This window comes from Eleginops maclovinus, chromosome 2 (genome assembly GCF_036324505.1).
Source record: "Eleginops maclovinus isolate JMC-PN-2008 ecotype Puerto Natales chromosome 2, JC_Emac_rtc_rv5, whole genome shotgun sequence".
Taxonomy (NCBI): domain Eukaryota; kingdom Metazoa; phylum Chordata; class Actinopteri; order Perciformes; family Eleginopidae; genus Eleginops; species Eleginops maclovinus.
This window is the reverse complement of record NC_086350.1, coordinates 1266526-1286646: the sequence shown is the minus strand read 5'-3', so window position 1 is coordinate 1286646 and position 20121 is coordinate 1266526. Positions and strand designations below refer to the sequence as shown.

General features: G+C 42.3%; 2 protein-coding genes across 7 annotated transcripts in view; both read right to left on the bottom strand.

The window, feature by feature from the left end:
- Positions 1 to 2273: 2273 nt before the first annotated feature.
- LOC134873894 (uncharacterized) lies at positions 2274 to 11376 on the bottom strand. The gene is made up of 4 exons (XM_063897800.1): positions 10284 to 11376; positions 9696 to 9776; positions 7417 to 7601; positions 2274 to 7210 (listed from the first exon to the last, which is right to left on the bottom strand). The coding sequence occupies exons 1-4, from the start codon at positions 10378 to 10380 to the stop codon at positions 6347 to 6349; spliced, it is 1227 nt and encodes a 408-aa protein (XP_063753870.1). The 5' UTR covers positions 10381 to 11376; the 3' UTR covers positions 2274 to 6346.
- A 3266-nt stretch (positions 11377 to 14642) lies between these two features.
- Positions 14643 to 20121, bottom strand: part of syt8 (synaptotagmin VIII) — a 17677-nt gene continuing 12198 nt past the window's right edge. For 2 of the 6 annotated variants that reach the window (XM_063874347.1, XM_063874358.1), the window contains exons 6-9: positions 18849 to 19016; positions 18308 to 18425; positions 16233 to 16498; positions 14643 to 15487 (exon numbers count right to left, since the gene is read on the bottom strand). In XM_063874347.1, coding sequence (XP_063730417.1) covers positions 15239 to 15487; positions 16233 to 16498; positions 18308 to 18425; positions 18849 to 19016 — 801 coding nt within the window. In that variant the 3' untranslated portion in view covers positions 14643 to 15238. The remainder of the gene's footprint in view (positions 15488 to 16232; positions 16499 to 18307; positions 18426 to 18848; positions 19017 to 20121) is intronic. The other 4 variants (XM_063874375.1, XM_063874384.1, XM_063874365.1 and 1 more) reach the window with 4 other exon arrangements.

Below are 20121 nucleotides of genomic sequence, written 5' to 3'. Positions count from 1 at the left end.
ATGCAGCAGTAGGCTTTACAAAAGCTTCACAGCTGTGGCTCAATGACCGGTACACGCGTCCACAGGCCGCTGACTGAGTGGAGCTCATCAGTAGTTCCTGTCTGGCGGTCCGGAACAAAAGAGAGCTCGATTTCACAATACAAACATGTTTTATAGAACCACCCCTTTCCCGCCATAAAACAAACAACTTCGAAATAAGACGTTTCCGGTCTCGTGCTCTCGTTGGTTGGTAGCGGGGGGCTGGATCCTGTTGGCCGCTTGTCACATGGGGTTCTCCGGATTCTTCTATAGGCTGACGTCGTCGGGGGCGGGTCCTCTTATGACGTCACCGTCGCCATCTTGTTAGTGAATCCTTCTGAGGTTTATCAGTTATTAAACACGCAATAGTATCATTGCAGCATCAATGACTGAGAGGTAGAGGCGGTGTGTTTAGTATGTAACTCCACGCGTCCTTCTCCCTCTGCTCATATATACAATACAATATTAGCTACATGCTATCTGAGGCTAAAAACAACATCCGGTAATACTACCGGAATTGGACATATATGCTCCGTCCAGAAACAGTGAATTATCTTTTAATATTTCGTTTCAATATATTGCTTATTTCTAACACCTCCTTTAGCTTAGCGGTGGAGACGTGAAGTCATGTGACCGTGCTGTAATTCCTTTATAGCCCAACATTAGCCTCCTTTAGCTTAGCGTAATTCCCCCATGGGATAAACAAAGTATCTCTGATTCTGATATTATCATTTCACACTAATGTGTTTCTGACAGGTGTTGCAGCAGAACAACATTTGCCTGTTCTTCACCAGAGCTTCAGTCGTGGCTGATGCTGACGGACAAACCGCAGCAAGTGGAGCCGAAAATAGAGAATTCATTACTGGGGGAAGCAGAGACCCTTTAACTGCCTACACCATTTATATAAATAATTATTATTTTAAAACATTTAAATATTGATACCGAGAGAAAAAGAGACAGATAAACCAAAATGATTTTGATTTTGTCAGAATAAATGGTTATAATATTTAACGTTATATATTAAATTATTATTTTAAAATGAGTTTATAAAAAGGGAGAACATTTAACCACAAACCTCAACAATATTTGTAATATTTTAAAATTGTTATAAATTACTCTAAATTCCAATTAATTCCAATTGATCCCAGTGAGGAGGTTAGTTAGTAGTGAAGCCATGGTGGATGCCATGGCTTTTAGAGTTGTTTTTATATAGCTTTCTCCTCCAGCCCGGGACTAAACCCACCCAGTCCGGCCCTGCTCCATGTGGTGAGAGGATGAGACTGAAATAGAAAGTTTAGACATCTCCTGATGAAGAGGACGGCAAATTACAGCGATGACAGAATCACAGCAGATCTGCTCAGCACAGAAACGTGTGTAGGGTACTGATTTATTTACGGAGGCCCTGAGAGGAAACCACTTCCACTCTTTGGGGATCCTTTTACTGAGTCTGTTCTCAAATGGTTTTGTCTTAATAACAGGTTTAAAGCAGTTTTGCCGGGGTTCATTTCTCTTATAGTTCCCAGTCTGTTTGTTGTTGTAATACCTGTTTCAGCCACAGGAGGCAGTAGTGCGCCACTCCCCCTCAGATCGTTATCGTTTCTTGCATATTGTATGTTAGCCAGGGGTTTAAATACAGCAGCGAGTTTTGAAACAAACCCCCCCCTCTCCGGCAGAATCAAGAACAATGATCGTGATAATGGTTTCAAATCAGCAATTATCCCAAAATGTGTATACAGTACCGAGCTGCTGTGCCTCTTGTTTTATTTTGTATTCTTTGCTCATCAATAATAATGATAATTATTATTATATTATATTTATATTGTATTTGCATGATATTTTTAATAGGATGATAATTTATTCTGTCTTTTTATTTGAACATGAACTTGTAGTCATTTGTTTCACATTATTTTCTTTCCCCGGTGTACATGTGCATGTATTTATAGAATTTAGCTTGTGTGCATATTTAATTATTGATTTGTCTTTTTCTTTTATCCTGGATGACTAACGGGAGGGATACTTTCAGTATAAGCTATGCTTTCTTCTATTCTGTTCATGTCCAGGTTCCAGGTTTTTTTCCAGTATGTTGTGCCTCTACTGTCACATGTTCATGAGGCAATGTTCAATTTTAGCCTGGGCAGACCTTTACATGCACTAAAACCTGTATGACACTCTTCAGGAGAGGGAAGACCCCCCCAAAAAGCCTCTTTAACATCCTTTTTAGTGCATGGTTCATTTGCAAAGTAAGCACAACGGCAGAGCTTACATCCTTTTCTTTAATATTTCAACAGTACAAATGATATCTGACTTTCAGAAACATGACATGAGAAATACACCGCTTCACATTTCTGAATATCGTCTTCATTGAGAACATTCTGGGCCACTGAGAAATCACCTGAGAGAACGAGTTAGGGAAACTTTAGGTAAGATGACTTTAAAACAAAGGGATTGAACCAAAATATGTAGATTTAGTCAGTGAGATATATCCTCTTCTTCTGAAACAGCGGCACTGCGCACAAATCACTAGCCAATATATTACAGCAAGGACCACCGTACACAAAATATAGAGAAGGTAAAGTCACAGAGTGTGCGAATGTCACCCAACGGTCACGAGACGACTCCAGAAGAAGGCACCATACTCTTCCATGCCCGCCACACCGCTCACATGTCGGGGGGGTTAATGTCAAAATGTTGAAAATAAGTCCTGAACAACGGAGTCTCACTCCGGCTGCCATGAATGGAAACTGTGTGGTTTTCAGATGTGATGTCAGAATTTACAGGATGTTTTTGGATCATGAACGGATATTCTTCAGCTCTGGTGCCGTGCTCAAGGGCACCGCGGCAGGGCCCAGGATACTAATAAACAGTAAGCTAGTAAAGCTTGGATCTGGTTAGCTAACGAATTATGTGTAAATTGTTTTCAACGGTTTGTTTGAGGTTCAATGACCCGTTAGCATACCAGAGCCAAACTCAGCTAGCTTACACCGGGTGGAAATGACCTCTGTTGAACTGAAGAAGGATCCAACAGGGACTCGCTTCTAAATTGCAGATCAGTACAAGTTTTCTTAGAGGCTTCATGACTCGTAGCTCAACAAACCTATGATTACAGTCTTTTAAAGTTCTTCGAACCGTTAGCTAACTTGAATCAAACTTAACTGGCTAACGAATTTAGAGGATTTTATTATTCTAGGTGAAGAAAAAACTATCCAATTCAAACGTCCAGCTGATCAAATAAAGAAGCAGGTCTATAGTTGCTGACTTTAACGAGGTCCAGGCTGCTGAGGGCTTCACATTTCATAGTTTAAAACGTGCATTTATATTTATAACCCCTATGCAATGAAACGTCCCCAATGCATCCAAACTAAGCTCCCTGAAAGTCTCCGTCCAATCGTATCCTGCTGACCCGAGCCGCAGCTGATAAAGGCATCCTACAGGTTCTTCAAGACACCTTTATGTCTCCTTAACCCGAACAGCATTGCTATACTCTGTGACAGGTTCTTATTTAATAAGGGTTTAGCTTCTTATTGTGAGCCAAGCTTCATATCCAAAATCATCCTCTAGGGAATTAAATATAACTACATAATCAGGAAACTAATCAGACAGGTTTCGGATCTTCAATCCTTTGAGTCATTTATCAATCCTTCTTTCCTCACAATTATTTGGATTTTTTTTGCCCAGATAAATAAAGACCTTGAATTAATCTGAGACACTTTTTCACCATAGTCTTCCCTTTATTGACTAAAGTATCATTTAAATATTGAAGTTTTAGCCCTTAGTGAGCACCGGTCAAATCGTTGACATTTACTGATTGAAAGTGATTTTTATAAAACATTTCCCTGGGTAAAGTTGTTGCACGGATTGCTTGAGACCAACGTGGTCAAATAAAACATTATGTTAAAGTGATGCCAGAAAACACTATTCTGTTCATGAAAACGGTATAATGGTGTGAAATCGAGCGTCAGACGGCAGACAGCTTTGTTGTTACGGAGCTCTGACGTCTCGTTGTAGAACCCCTGGATCGGATAAATAAAAACAAAGGCAGGTTTTCAGGGAATACAGAGCGAGTGAAACATGTAGACATTTTAATTAAACCATCAACTATCAGGCGGACGTACCCTCACATGTAATCACGCCCAAAATAAGCACAGCTCAAACCATAACAAAGTAAACGGCGATGGTTGCACGTTGGACGACCCGGTGAGTAGTGCAAAACCCCCTCTGGCCGTGCTGGCCCCTGGAGTGTAGTGGCACGACACGATAATACTGATAATCCACAGACGTCACCCAGCTCCACTGCAGGGACACGGACAGTCATTCACAGAGCAGCCGCGGTGAGGGCACCACCAACGGGGGGTCAAACCACGGGGCGGCGGTCTCTTCCTCACAGAGGACAGGTCGGGCCTTCCATCGAGTACCACCACAACGATAAAACCGAGGATTTGAAACGCGGGTCCATGTGCAAAGTTCCCTCGTGCGATAGAAGCAGAGTCAGTGATGTATATCCCATAATGATAAAACACTTCTTCAGGGGGTCAGCAGCTCCGCTTTAGCAGGGTTTCTCAACGGCTAAAACATCCAAGACTACCGGCAGAACAGATTATTAGGAAGTAAACAAAGATCCAGATTAAAGGAGGCTAACATGTTTGCGGATTGCAGTTCACACCTGGCATCAGAAATATTTATAAAACGCATCTCCGGTGACTGATTGTGTTTCGTTTCCACTTTAAACTTGATTTTACTGCATTCAAATCGTACTCAGGTGAGGCAGCGATGAATCTAACGCTGTCCCTTCAGGCTCAAGCGTTAGGTAGGGAGGGGTGTTTTGAGACAGCATGACTTCTCTGTTTGAGGAGGAGTCCCTTTAAAATCCTCCTTTAGTTTTGGTTAAACCTGTAACTAACATCGGATTATTAAGGTTATTTACACAGCTAAATTAATCTCATTTACTATGACATAATTTACCCAAAAGTAACAATTGTGCAGTGTTTTAATTGTTAAAAAAGGGATGCCAAAATGACTAACATTATGCAAATGTGTAAAATCCTTGTCTGCTTTCTCTGCACGACGACAAGCTTTAAAACGCTCGTTTCCTGATTGGAGTTTGGATCTGTCAGAGCCATGCTAGCAAGGTAGCTCCTCCATCAACGTCATTTAAATGAGGCATAAATACAGTAGCAACGTTATTGTTTATAGACGACAGGGGCCCACAGATGCTTGAAATAACCGTTTCATTGATGTTTGATTTAATGTCCGTCACAGCAGGAGACCCTCAATGCTGACATGCCTTCAAGACGTTCAAGCAGCACACAAAATGTGCCATAATTAGGAGCAAATTCACACACATCGACTCTGGTTTTGGTGTGAATACTGTTGAGTTATTAGCAGGGTTGCTACATCTTCTTAATCAAATTCAAGGTTTTCCAAAGTCAATTACCGTCACACTTCTTCAACGAAGGTCCGCTTGAAATATGACACACCTGAGGCTCATAGATATCTCAAAGCACCTTGACTCTTGGTCGCTATTCAGAACATTTTAGGGATTTCAAGGACCTGTGGGAATAAGCCGTGGTTTAGCAACAGGTAGTTTTCCCACCTTTCCTTCCATAATCCTGCACTAACCAGTGGCTTTTGAAGCTAACTTTAAAGTTATGTCTGGACGTCTGAACAATACTCTGCTGTTCAAAGCCTTTGGAAACCTCACTCAGAGCCCCCTGAGATGCATTTGAGTGCCAGGTGTAAACGGGGACGCTGACTGACCCATTGAGTGGTTCCCACCCTGTACTGGTTTGACATCAATAATCTCCTGAGATCTTCCCCTGATATGAAACACCACCACGACGGCATGGCACACAACTGAAGCAGGACAATATCAACTACACAGCCAACACCATCACACCACCGAGAAGCTGCGTTTGTTACACTGAAGTCTATTGTGGGCGGGGGGGTCACATTTACAGGTTTGAAGAGGAAATACATCAGAACTTTTACAACCACTGAACTCAAGTGGGGACAATTATATCCAGTTTATCCACAGGGGGGGGGGGGGGTGGTAGAGAGGTCTTTAGAGAATCCAACAGAGTGGTGCAGAGCGGTGCAGGGATGCCGTGTTTCTGTGATGGACCCTGAAGGCAACATCTCCCTGGTCCAATGGGATTTCTCTGTGTGAATTTGGTATTTCAGGATAACAACCAGAAACACATCCTGACTTCGGGAAGAGGGAACTGCTAAAATGCCGACTCACTTCAGGGTTGGGGGACTCATTCCTGCACCACGGGAGGCTGGAGGAGTAAAGAGAGTCCGGAGCTGCAGCCGAGCATGATGGGAAACGTAGTCAGGTCCACGCCACTTTGCGCGAGATGGCCTGTTTGAAGCACTCGGGGTCCACGTTGCCTCCGGGCCGCAGGGCCCTCTCCAGGCTCACCAAGACGTTCTGGTGGCGCTCCCGGATGTTGACGGGGTACCGGGCCCTCAGCAGCTCGTAGGCGGCGATCAGCCTCATGTTCTGCTTCACCATCAGGTACTGGATGATGCAGGTGGGGGCCAGCGAGAAGCCGTCCCTGCAGTGCACCAGGACGCGCTTCCTCTTCTCCGTGGAGGCGCCGATGCACTCGTTGATGTCCTCGAAGCACCGCTGCTTCAGTGCCGGCCCGTCGCCCAGAGCGTCCGGCACGTCCCCGATGTCCACCTTGAGGCGGGACCAGCTGTGTCGGGCACCGCGGGAGCAGGTGCACGGGATGAGGTTGAGGCTGGGGCCCGGCTCCCCTGGCACGCTGCTCATGTCGATGATGCTGTCGATGTTGTTGCGGCACAGCGAGCGCCCGTTGTATGCCGCGTTCAGGTTGCCCACGTAGATGTAGTCTGTCACCCTGGAGATGACTGGTTCGGAGTACTGGAAGTGTTCAGGGCCGCCGGGTTTGGGCTCGGGCGTGTCGGGGCCCCTGGCGCCGGCGGGCCCCGTGGCGGCTCTGCGGCTGTAGTTGCGCAGCTTCTTGGAGCCGGAGCGAGACGGAGGGTTGGAGTCTGACTCCGAGCTGCTGTTCCAGGGCGGGGAGAAGAGCGAGAAGCGGCTGGAGGACTTGCTCTTGTTGAGGATCTCCACGGGGGAGGAGAGGCCGGAGCTGGAGGAGCAGAACAGGGAGGCTCGCTCCAGGGACCCGGTGCTGCTTGCTGCTCCTGCACTGTGGGCCTGCTCCATCTGCAACACACACCTTGTAAGACTGGACCACATTTCTTTACATATAAAGCTTTTTAAATGATAGTTCAGATATCTGTGAGCAGACTGTATGACGTAATCAGTCTCACTGAACTGATTCTGACTTCATGAGTTTGTTGTTAATTGTATTTTTTTAACACCAACAGATATGAATCGTTCTTTGAACACTTCGTACTACTCGTTCATACCTGAGCTTTAAGGTTGTTCTTCCACTCCTGCGTCTCCAGAGCTTTGAAGCGTCCGCTGCTGTCGGAGGAGACCGACATGCAGAGGGGCCGGTGGGCTCTGGGGGGGAGCTGGGGGGTGAGGGCCACGGGGGCGGGCCTGGCATCGGTGTGATCGCTCCTACTCATCATGAGATCCGGACAGGAGCCTGGGTCACACGGGAGGACAGTGTGAGGTCAACGTTACACATCAAACACGGTGGAGGAATCAGTGAGGGGGGGGGGGGGTCTGATTTCCTGGGGTTACAGTGTTTGTGTAGGACAGGATTTTAGGGCCATTGTAGAATTGAAAAAAGGAATTATGAAGATTAAACAATGAGGTAAAAAAGCCTCAGATTATCTAAGAAATGAACACATTTGGAACAAAAAGTGATAAGAAATTGTTTTTTTTGTGACTTAAATCTGAGAAAATCTCAAAGCAAAAGTACGATTTATAATTTCAAAGAAGATTCAATTTTTTATGTATTTTGTTTTTTTCCTGTAAATGTACATCTTTATTGTCTCTGTTTTTTCTTAAATATTAAATCCCCCCCTGGCCCGCCATACACTGCTGTCCCGATTTGATTCTTGCTTGCTTGTTTAATATGTTTTCATCCAAATGTGTTTAAAAGAGTCTTTGATGAGTTTGGAAAATACCTTCAAAACTGTGAAAGAAGTTACTTATGGACTTGTGGAGATTATCCTACTGAAAGATCCGATTTATATGAATGTCAGGGATCTCCCCTTCAGAAAAACGGATTCTGAGCTCTTTGACTTTCATGAATACATGGAGCTCTAGCTGGACCTCATCCAAGAAGTAATCATGCTTTCAAATGCCCCGTTACATACAGTAAATAGGACTCAGCTAACCGGATGCTGCATGTAATCTCTCTCCGTACAGAGTCTCTGCACTGCCTGAATCCACAGATTAATTTACATTTTCTATCCGGACAAAATTCTATTAACGGAGAGTCAATTTCTGACAGAAGAAGAGAAAGCCGTGACAAAGAAGGATCCTTAAAAATTCATTTTCATTACAATGTTGCTCAAAACAATGAATATTGAAATAAGTATCTAATCTATATTACTTCATTATATTCTGATAGTAAAACGTATACATCTTGTATTTTTGAGATACTAAATCATTATTTAAATACAAACTCTTTTTTTGAGATATTTGGGGGACTGTGCTTCTCCCTTCCTGTTCACCTTACACACCACTGACTTTAATACAGCTCAGAGTCATGCCACCTGCAGGAGCTCTCTGATGACCCTGCAGTGGTAGGGTGTTTAAGGGATGGACGGGGGGAGGAGTACAGAGCGCTGGTGGAGGGTTTTGTGGAGTGGACTGGAAGAAACCATCTGCTTCTGAATGTGGCCAAGACCAGAGATGGTCATTGACTTCAGGAGGAAGAGGACGTCTCCACTGCCCCTGTGCATTCTGGGAGAGGATGTGGCTGTGGTGGAGGACTACAAGTACCTGGGAGTGCACCTCCACAACGGACTGAACTGGAGGGCCAACACTGACGCTGTGTACAAGAAGGGGGTGAGCCGACTCTATTTCCTGAGGAGGCTGAGATCCTTCAACGTGTGCAGCAAGATGTTGGAGATCTGCTACCAGTCTGTTGTTGCTACTGCACTTTGCTGCCGTCTGCTGGGGGGGGGGGCGGCATCAGAGCCGGTGACACTAGCAGAATCCATAAACTGATCAGGAAAGCTGGCTCGGTCATCAGCATCAAACTGGACCCTTTTGAGACTTTTGTCGAGAGGAGGACTGAACAGACTGCTGTCCATCATGGATAACCCACCCACCCTCTCCACCTGCAGCTGGACAGACAGCGGAGCTCCTTCTCCAACAGACTGCTCCAGCTCCGCTGTCACAAGGACAGGTTCAGGAGAACCTTCCTGCCCTCTGCAGTAACTCTGTACTATAACTCCCCTCTGGCTGCAGGACTCTCTGCTCCACAGCCTCTCAGTGAACTGGACTGAACGTGCACTCCTTCACACTGAACATTTACATTATCTTATTGTTGTTGCCTTTTTGTTCATTTGTGTATTTCATATTTATTTTTTAGTTCTAATTATTTGTTTTGCTTCGCTTTATATTTCGATGCTGCAATGCAAACATTTCCCAGTTTGGGATAAATAAAGTTCTTCTGATTCTGATTACCTTTTTATTTCACAATACTCAAGTTTCCTTTCATCACAAGGCTCAGATTGCATCAAATAGACATGATATTTGTCCATGGAGGATCTGAACCTACCAGCACATTCTGAGCGGGTGATGGACTGAATCTGCAGAGTGTTCTGTGTCTTCAACAGGCTGTGGAGAGTTCTCACTATACCTGCAGAGAGAGAGGGACGCCTTGTAGTCAGAAGGACAGGTACACTGATCTGGTACTTGAGTAAAAGTAGTAGTACTCTGATCTGGTACTTGAGTAAAAGTACCAGAGTGTAGGAATACTCTTGTACAAAATGGTAAAGGTGCAGCTAGTTTAAATGGCTTTGTATACTGCAGGGTAGCTGCTGAATTTACTCCAGGTGAACTAAAGTCTGATTTAAGGGTTGATTATATTTCACATCAGTAATCCAAATCGGCCTAGCAACTAAATAAATGTAGTGGAGTAAAAGTACACCATTTACCTCTGAATTGTATTAGTGTAGAAATATGAAGAAGCAAAACATAGAAATACTAATTTAAAGAAAAGGGTATCTCCAAATTGTACTTACTTGAGTAAATGTGCTTAGTTACTTAAAACCACTGTAGGTCACCTTGTAGTAAATCAAAGCCTGAAATGAGTGTTTAACATGTACAGTTTGGAGAAGACATACTAATAATAAGAGCATCTCACCGATCCTTCCATTCTGCTTGCAGAGCACCTTTTTATCCAGCAGTAGTTTGTGTGCACTCGGGTCTTTGTTCCTCCACTCCTCCTCGGCTTCCATCATCCTGCTGACACAGAGCCACAAAACCCCGGCCCGTCATCTTCAGCAAGCCGAGACACACTTCAGCTCCATCGGACAGACATCGCTTCAGTGGAGACCATGGACGTTACAAAGAGAACTGGAGCTCCATTCATTCCTATGAGCGCTGCACGGTCGCGCATGAGGCCAAAAAGGCCTGAGCGAAAGTACCCGTACGTGGGCCCATGGAGCATGCGCAGTAGAGGTTTCCCTTATGCCCCGTCTCCTATCCCCCTGCTCTCAGTCAAATGAATGGAGATGAAATCACTCTGGATTCAGCTTTGAGCGGATTTTACAACGTTTAGACACATATGATTTAAATACGGGTTCAAAGAGTTCCTGCTGCGTAGTTAATTTAGCCTTTAAAAAAGCATCCTCCGATTGACAGACGTCTCTGTCCCTAATGTAAGTCAATGGGGAAAAGTATTTTTTGGGCCCAATGACGTCACGGCAGTTGTAGTAGCACCGGTTGGCCACTACGACAATTAGCTTTAACTGACTGTTAGCATAAATTAGCCGCTAACGAGCGAGCTAACTTAGCCTAGAGTGTGAGTCACGTCGTTATACTGATGGAGGCGCTAACCAGCGGTTATTTCTGAACCGAGAGGGGGAGTAGGGTCGCAAAGAAAAAAAGCATCTACACCGGGGACCAGGGCTAGCATGACGACTCGGTAAAAGAGGCTAAGTAACCACCGATTGTTAGCATAACGACTAGCCGTTGGTTAGCGTAACGAATAGCCGTTGGTTAGCATTACTAACCCCCGTTGGTTACTATAGCTACCCGCTAACCGCTGCTCCCTCGCGGCTTGTTGCGAAGCTACCACCGCATCTTGAGTCCCGACGAGCCGCTACACACCACCGGCTCACGTCGGTGACAAACACCCACACATGTGATCCATTTAATGCGGGTCTACGAAGACTAGTTGACCGGCTAACAGGTAGCTGCATGAGCCGAGCAGCATCTCCAGCAGCGAGAGCGGAGGGAGGATGGAGGGTGTTTTGTCTCCCTGAACGAAGCCTTACAGGTAGTGTTCAGGGAGAGGTGGTAGAAGTACTCAGATCTTGTACTTGAGTAAAGTAGAAGTACTCAGGTCTTGTACTTGAGTAAAGTAGAAGTACTCAGATCTTGCACTTGAGTAAAGTAGAAGTACTCAGGTCTTGTACTTGAGTAAAGTAGAAGTACTCAGGTCTTGTACTTGAGTAAAGTAGAAGTACTCAGGTCTTAGTAGAAGTACTCAGGTCTTGTACTTGAGTAAAGTAGAAGTACTCAGGTCTTGTACTTGAGTAAAGTAGAAGTACCAGAGTGTAGGAATACTCTGTCACAGTAAAAGTATTCTAAATGTTCCTCCAGTGAAAGTAGAAAGTACTCTCCTCTAAATGTACTTAAAGTAGCGACAGTAAAAGTACTCATTGTCTGATTGGTCCATTTCAGAATAATATCTCTGATCTGTTTTATAATGATTGATCATTAAAGTGTTCTCAGAGCTGGTAAAGGTGGGGAAATGTGTATGAAGAAACTATATTAACTGCTTTGCGTGTTTTATTTAGCCTTCTCCCAATGACATGTATATTCTGTTTGCTTTTTATTTGTATTTTATTTTATTACCCTCTAATTCATATGAAATGTCTTATTTATGCTGCTGTGTCAAAAACATTTCCCAAATTGGGATAAATAAAGTATATTTGACCTTATCTTAAAGTCTAATTTAAGTGTTGGTCATATTGTTAAGGTATATTATATATATTATTAAATAAATGCAGTGGATAGGAAGTCAAATATGTATATTAAATATGAATTCATACTCAATTTATTTGTATGTGTATAATGTGCACGTTTTAACTTCATATTTGTTTATATTTCTATAAATATTTATTATTTATTTTACATTTTAGTTGATTTGATGAATTGAGTTTGATCCAACGTTACAAACCTAACACAGTGTGCACATTTACCTTAACTTATGACTTTCACTTGGGTGATTGTTAAAAGTCTGACTTTCCTTTTATATAAATGTATATTATATATAATTTATTTTTATATAACAAGGTTTTTTTTAATTAAATATGTGTTTTGCAAATGTCATATTTGTACACACTACAGGTGAATGGGGTAAAAAGTATGACTCACAGATCTGTCCATGAAACTTCCCCACTCCATTACTGACATTAACAACCTTTTTATATTACATGTCTTCTGAAGTGTTGTGTTTAAATATGCTTTTGAGGCATTATGTAATCCTAACTTTGGGTGAATTTAGGAAGAATCTACAGACACAAAGAGACAAAGTTAGTAAAATTAACAATTAAAATTGGATGTTTCTGTCCTCTAGTTTTAACATGCTGCAGAACTGTCCAAACTCTTATCATTTCAGTGTATTTTATCTATTTTCTGCCTCCATTTTCTCACATTTTCCATATGTTGTTGCATGAAATGGTTAAATATAGAAACCCTTTAAAGAAACATGACTTCCCCTGAAGAGACACACAGTAATGATGATAATCTTCAGTGTGTTTGACTCACCGTGTGTGTTGGTGCTGCACTGGTCCGGCTGCTTCTCGGTGTGTCAGCTGCAGCTCGTAGTTATCTGTGAGCAGATCTGGAGGCTGGGTTATTTTTTCCTTCTTCTTCTTCTTGTATTTAATTGGATGGCCGCGGCCTCTCTTCAGGTATCCTGGTAACCCGCCGTCCTGCTGATGTCACGGCTCTCCATAATGAAGTGTGAGTGTATCTAGCTGCCTTTGTCAATAACCTGCAGGCAGGCGGGGAAATTCACAGGAGATAAGGCCGACAATGAAAGCCACGTCTGTCTGCATGAGGAGGACACACTCTTCTGGCTCCACACACACACTTATTATCACACATTATCACCTTAAATGATATCTTTATTTTACTGGTTTTTCTGTCTATGTTTGAGATTAAGTCTCATTTATGTTCAGATGCTTTAAAAAAGATTATTAAAGCTGTTTTCTTTCAGATAACACTGCATACAGTGGTGCAGTGATGATGGATTTTTGTACGCAGATCCTGAAGGCAGCATCTCTCCGGTCCAATGGGATTCCTCCATTTGATTTTGGATAATTTCAGATAATAACCTGTGTGTCAAATAAACCTTCAATTCAGCAGGATAATCTTCAGATAACACCGCTTTGTGATTTCTGAAGTAAAAAGCTAATGTTGGGCTATAAAGAACTACAGCACGGTCACATGACTTCACGTCTCCACCGCTAAGCTAAAGGAGGCCTAATGTTGGGCTATAAAGGAACTACAGCACGGTCACATGACTTGACGTCTCCACCGCTAAGCTAAAGGAGGCCTAATGTTGGGCTATAAAGGAACTACAGCACGGTCACATGACTTCACGTCACCACCGCTAAGCTAAAGGAGGCTAATGTTGGGCTATAAAGGAACTACAGCACGGTCACATGACTTCACGTCACCACCGCTAAGCTAAAGGTGGCTAATGTTGGGCTATAAAGGAACTACAGCACGATCACATGACTTCACGTCACCACTGCTAAGCTAAAGGAGGCTAACGTTGGGCTATAAAGGAACTACAGCACGGTCACATGACTTCACGTCACCACTGCTAAACTAAAGGAGGCTAATGTTGGGCTATAAAGGAACTACAGCACGGTCACATGACTCCACGTGTTGTGTTTTAGAACAAAAGGTTAAAATGTCTTCAGCTTGTGTTAACCACAGACCTTATTTCAGGCTGACTAATTCCTGCAATATTTAATTGTATTAGGGAGGCTACAAACCCTAGTTTATACACCTTTAGTCATATCTACATTTTTATAACCTAAGTTTTAATGTTTTGGTCTATTTTGTATAACATTTTCTCATTTCAAAGAGATAAAAGTAGCACGCCTGCATCCACGTCTTCCCTGTGATAACACCCCAACATGTTTGAGGTGTTCTGGGCGTCCCGCCCGTTGCCTCGGTTATTTCCTCCTGCAGGTAAATGAGATCGTTTTCAGCCTCAGGTGCAGACTGACGGTAAAAATCAAAGCCCTCAGTTTCCTCCTGAGATCGGGGAAGATTTAATGAGTCGGACCTCTGGAGGCCTGAAGCAGCAGGAAGACACCCTGCTGACTCAGCTTGATTGGTCTCCAGTCTTAATTAAAGTCCCTCATCTAAACCTGGAGGGTATGGAGGCACAAAACGACCGGTAAAAATCTGTTGGATCCGGACCTAATCTGTGATAAAAACAGAGATGTTGAACCTGATCGTGAACACAACATCGTGATTTCATAAAATATATTTAATAGAAATGACAGCAAATGTCCCAGAGTATCAGGGGGGAATTAGTCTCCTTTGATATGATTCATACAGGAAGAACAAAGTGCTTAGGTTACTGAAAACACCATTACATCATAAATACAATCATTCACCTAAAATACAAAGTAATCATTTGGATGAATTTAAGGAGAGCAGGATTATCTTGAAGATGTCGGAGCTGGAACAAAAATAAGACGACGGATTAGCTTTCCATACAAAAGGATCAAGTCATTGTTTTGGCATTTAACATCACCAATGTTGTTAAACTAGGTCATTATTTTGAATTATAAATCACTATTTTTGACACACAAGTCTTTATTTTGACACTATGAGTCCTTATCATGGAATACTAGATCATTGTTTCCCAATATTAATCACTCATTTGGCCTAATTAGCCGTCGCTTAGAGGAACTTAGTGAGTATTGACATACTAAGTCTTAGTTTTGACATGTCTTCTGGTTATAAGGACTTGCAGGATGTGTCGTTCATCATCACATCGTCTGAAATGTGTTTCCGTATAAACTGTTATTTAAGTCTCCTCTCTCTGCATGGGGAAAGCCCTCATGTGTCCTTGAGGAAGGGCAGTTTGCTCTGCAGCGGGATCTTCTTCTTCAGGGTCAGCGTGGCGTTGACCTGCTCGGCCGTCAGCAGGCTGTGCCACTGGGCGACCGGGCGCCGCGGGTTGGACAACATGTCGGCCCAGTGCCGCAGCTGGTTCCCCGAGGCGTCGCAGCCCAGGAAGATCTTCCCCATGGCGTCATTACGGGTCATGGCGTCGTGGTCCCACACCGAGATCACCAGGTTCACCCTCTGGGAACCACAGAAGAAGAGTTAGAGATGTAAACTCAGTCAGGTTTGTCTAGTTTTAATCTGTTACTCTTCTAATTTGAAAGTGTGTAAGTACTAAGTATTGCAAAATAAAAGCCAAACTTTCACTAATATAATGATTTAGTATCTCCAAATAATGACTCAATACCTCCACATAATAATACAGTATGTTAAAGTAATGTGTTTGTATCTGAAAGTCATGATTAACGTTAGTCAAATAATGAAAACGTCAAAATAATGACTTAACTTCTCCAAATGATGGCCTGATACATTAGAGTCATGAATTTATATCAAATATAATGACCAAGTTATCTCAAATAATGACTTCATTTCTCCCAAACATGATGACTAAATATCTCCAATAGTACAGTAAAGTAATGACTCTATATCTCAATGAATGACTCCATATCTAAAAGTTTAATTATTGTTATTATTTTTCTAAATAATGACTTAACTTCTCCAAATAATGGCCTGATACATTAGAGTCATGAATTTATAGTATTCCAATTATTTTTCTTTACCCTGGTTAGTCATCAATGTCATTTATGTACGACCTATGAAGGTGCTATGCTAACACACCACTTCCTGCTGCTGCCCTTTCACAATAAAAGCCGGCGTTGTGACAGTTAAAATGTCCCACTCAGGGATAATCTGTCTCTGAAACAAAGGCCCAAACAAACCGTCCCAAACATTAAGAAGTCTGTATTGTGTATCTGTCGTCGCTCACCTGGATTTGTTCAAAGGTCACATCGAAGGTGAAGGACTCGTTGTAGTACGGGTTCAGCGTCCTCTTCTTCATCGACGTCTTCCTCTTCTTCCACTTTCTCTTGTCCAGAGCCAACTGCACCTTCACGTAGGGATCTGCAATGAACAGAAACACATGATTAACCCTGAGCGTAAACAGTGGGAATGAACTGGAATTGAAAAAGATAAAATAGAAAGCTTTACTTGTCCCGGGAGTGGCTGTGACTACAACAAAAACAGAACACATCTCTTTAAGTAAAGGCAAAGGTTACAGTGTTATTCTGGGATTGACACCTTCATGTAATCATTATTCTTTACATATTTCATTTAAATTGTGTCCTGAGAGGTGTTGATGGGAGGGCTGACGGCGTGGTGACATGTAAATGTATTTCATATAATATAATAACGGGTAAATAATATATGTGTTATTACAAAATATGATTTAAACACAATTCATTGTATTGTTGTTGTTATTAATGTTCATTATTTATTTAGTTGTATTCATATTTTCATTTTTTAATTCAGATTACCATTTAAATAACATAAATCAATATTTTTATCTAAGTCCATAAATGTTTGTAAAAACTCTATTTGGATTATTTAAGTTTAACTCCATCCCCATCACTTCCTTACTAAATTCTAACGCTGTTGTGGAATTATATCTTAGTAATGAAATAGTCCCCTGTGGGCTTCCAAAGGTACTCTTCTAAGATGTTGAATTTCAAAACAGCTGAAATGAATCTCCCTGGAGAGGATAATATTTACTGTGATCCAAGACTGTCAGACCTCCATCATGAATCATCATCAGAAATGAAAACCTTTAAAAGGAATAAACCCGTTTGATTGATATTCCCCAAATTAAAAGACAATGTGATTAAACTCGATTACAGATTTGATCAAATCACCAGTTTGATTGATTTCCCTGGATTGCAAAATAAAAACATTAGATGTGAACAGATGATAATACGGCACCTTTTTTCATCCAATTAAAAGTTTAGTTTGCCTAAAAATACCAGAACTTTTCTTCAAGGAACATCTTTTTTTAATCACCGTCCAAAACTTTGTTTTCTGATATTAAGGCTTTTTTTACTCAAATAACAATAAAAGAAATCTGCAAAAACTTCAGCTATTTCCCCCAGAAATAAAAAACTACAACTTTTTCCAAAAATAAATTTTAAAAACTAGAATTTTTCCCTTGAAATAAAAGAAATAGTAGAATGTGTTCCTGAAAATATGTTTTGGTTTCTGTAAAGATATTTCTTACGTCCACAATGGCTTTCCCTTTTATTTAAAGGAGGCGATTTCTCTTCCCTATTACTAACTTTTCTCTCCTTTCATTTTTTGGGGTGAAATAAATATGAATAATATTAAACACGTTTGTTTCTTTCAATATTTCGACTCAACGTTATTGATTTGCTGTCTCAGAATTCAGCTGGTTGGAGATTCTTGTGCTTTTACTCTGAAACCGGAAGTGGTTCTTTTCTCACCCATTCACTTGTATTTAATAATCAGGAGAAAATGTATGTTGAATTATGTTGATTGCGTCCGGACAGCACCCAGGAGATTCATTTCATAAGATATGACGTGGTATTACCATGCCATTTTAGGTAATAATACACCACTGAGTCAGGGAGGGGGGCAACGCACAGATAATGTGGTCCTTAGAGTCTCGGCATTGGGTCATGTTGCTGATTCAGGATTAAAATCACCGAATTAAAGTCATTGTTTTGTTCTAAATTTGTGAAAATGTAGTTTAATGTTAGCCTTCCACAAATGTTCAGATTTTCCACCTCAGATTACAATTCACCTCCAGTTCTTTTCAACAGGTTTTCCTACAATGGCGTGGAGTCGTTGCTATCAGATGTTCACCTTTTCTGCTTGTGAAATGTTAGGAACATTATCGCCTCCTCTGCCACGGATTTATTTTTGCCCTTCAATGGCACGAATACCCAGCTGATCAAGTGATTCTAAAAATCAAAAGCTGATTATTTGCTCTACTATTAAAGTATTGATTGGTAATGTTTCCCCGTTCAGAGGATGAGGGATGTCCCGGCTGACCTGAGCTCCCCCCCATGTCCATGCTCTTCAGGTTTTTGGCCTCCAGGATCGCCACGGTCAGTTTGGCGGCGGAGGGAACGTAGCGCAGGGAGAAGCAGATCTCCCCCAGCTCTTCCTCCTGCAGGGAGATAAACACCATCAGCAAATGGAAATGCATCCTCTCACTGGACCTGGAGGTTTCTGTGCTGCAGGGACTCTGAAGCCTCAGATTCACTTTGGAAAACAAATGTAATTGTGAAGGAAACTAAACCAGAGAGGGAAATATAAACGCTACCTCATTTTAGAATAAATAAAAAAACTAATAATAAATAAAATACATTCTAAATTGAAAGCTTGAAAATACAAAAGATTTTAAAATCTGGAAATGTAAAACTTATTAAAAACAATTATATTTTGAAATACAAAAACTGTATTTCAAAATATAATTATTTGAATAAAATTCAATAAAACTTCAAATTAAAATGAAATTACTTTAAATTAAATTGCGTTTTTTTTAAAGTTTTATCTGCCTGCATGGTGACTGTAAAGCAGATAGGGAAACCTCGAACTTGGCCGGCTCGGCGAGGTCCTGCCACTCCTCGATGACGTGGTTCCAGTCGACGCTGCTCAGCGGCAGACGCAGCTCTCCGATCAGGTTGTGTTTGGAAAATCTGTTGAAGTCAAAAACCTGCATCACCGCCGTCGACTTCAGCAGCGACGCCTTCGACAACTGGGGGGGGGGGGGGGAGACAATAATGGAGGAAAAGGGGGGGGCAATAACGGAGGAAAAGGGGGGGGACAATAACGCAGGAAGGGGGGGGGGGCAATAACGGAGGAAAAGGGGGGGGGGGGGTAATTAGATTATTTATCATGCAGGTCAACAGTTTGTGATTAAAACCATTTGTGGGTTCAATAACATAACACAAACATATTATCATCAGTTACCCTGGTTCTGATGTGTTTGGGTTATCAGTGACCCTGGTTCTGATGTGTTTGGGTTATCAGTGACCCTGGTTTTGATGTGTTTGGGTTATCAGTGACCCTGGTTCTGTTGTGTTTGGGTTATCAGTTACCCTGGTTCTGATGTGTTTGGGTTATCAGTGACCCTGGTTCTGGTGTGTTTGGGTTATCAGTGACCCTGGTTCTGTTGTGTTTGGGTTATCAGTGACCCTTGTTCTGGTGTGTTTGGGTTATCAGTGACCCTGGTTCTGGTGTGTTTGGGTTATCAGTGACCCTGGTTCTGTTGTGTTTGGGTTATCAGTGACCCTTGTTCTGATGTGTTTGGGTTATCAGTGACCCTGGTTCTGCTGTGTTTGGGTTATCAGTGACCCTGGTTCTGCTGTGTTTAGGTTATCAGTGACCCTGGTTCTGATGTGTTTGGGTTATCAGTAATCCTGGTTCTGATGTGTTTGGGTTATCAGTGACCCTGGTTCTGTTGTGTTTGGGTTATCAGTGACCCTGGTTCTGGTGTGTTTGGGTTATCAGTGACCCTGGTTCTGGTGTGTTTGGGTTATCAGTGACCCTGGTTCTGATGTGTTTGGGTTATCAGTGACCCTGGTTTTGATGTGTTTGGGTTATCAGTGACCCTGGTTCTGTTGTGTTTGGGTTATCAGTTACCCTGGTTCTGATGTGTTTGGGTTATCAGTGACCCTGGTTCTGGTGTGTTTGGGTTATCAGTGACCCTGGTTCTGTTGTGTTTGGGTTATCAGTGACCCTTGTTCTGGTGTGTTTGGGTTATCAGTGACCCTGGTTCTGGTGTGTTTGGGTTATCAGTGACCCTGGTTCTGTTGTGTTTGGGTTATCAGTGACCCTTGTTCTGATGTGTTTGGGTTATC

Excerpts from the sequence above, each read along its gene's own strand:
- LOC134873894 (XM_063897800.1), bottom strand. The coding sequence starts at position 10,380 with ATGATGGAAGCCGAGGAGGAGTGGAGGAACAAAGACCCGAGTGCACAC. Across the intron at positions 7,602-9,695 it reads CACCCGCTCAGAATGTGCTG|GCTCCTGTCCGGATCTCATG; the intron begins GTAGGTTCAGAT and ends CGTGTGACCCAG. Across the intron at positions 7,211-7,416 it reads AGAACAACCTTAAAGCTCAG|ATGGAGCAGGCCCACAGTGC; the intron begins GTATGAACGAGT and ends TGTGTGTTGCAG.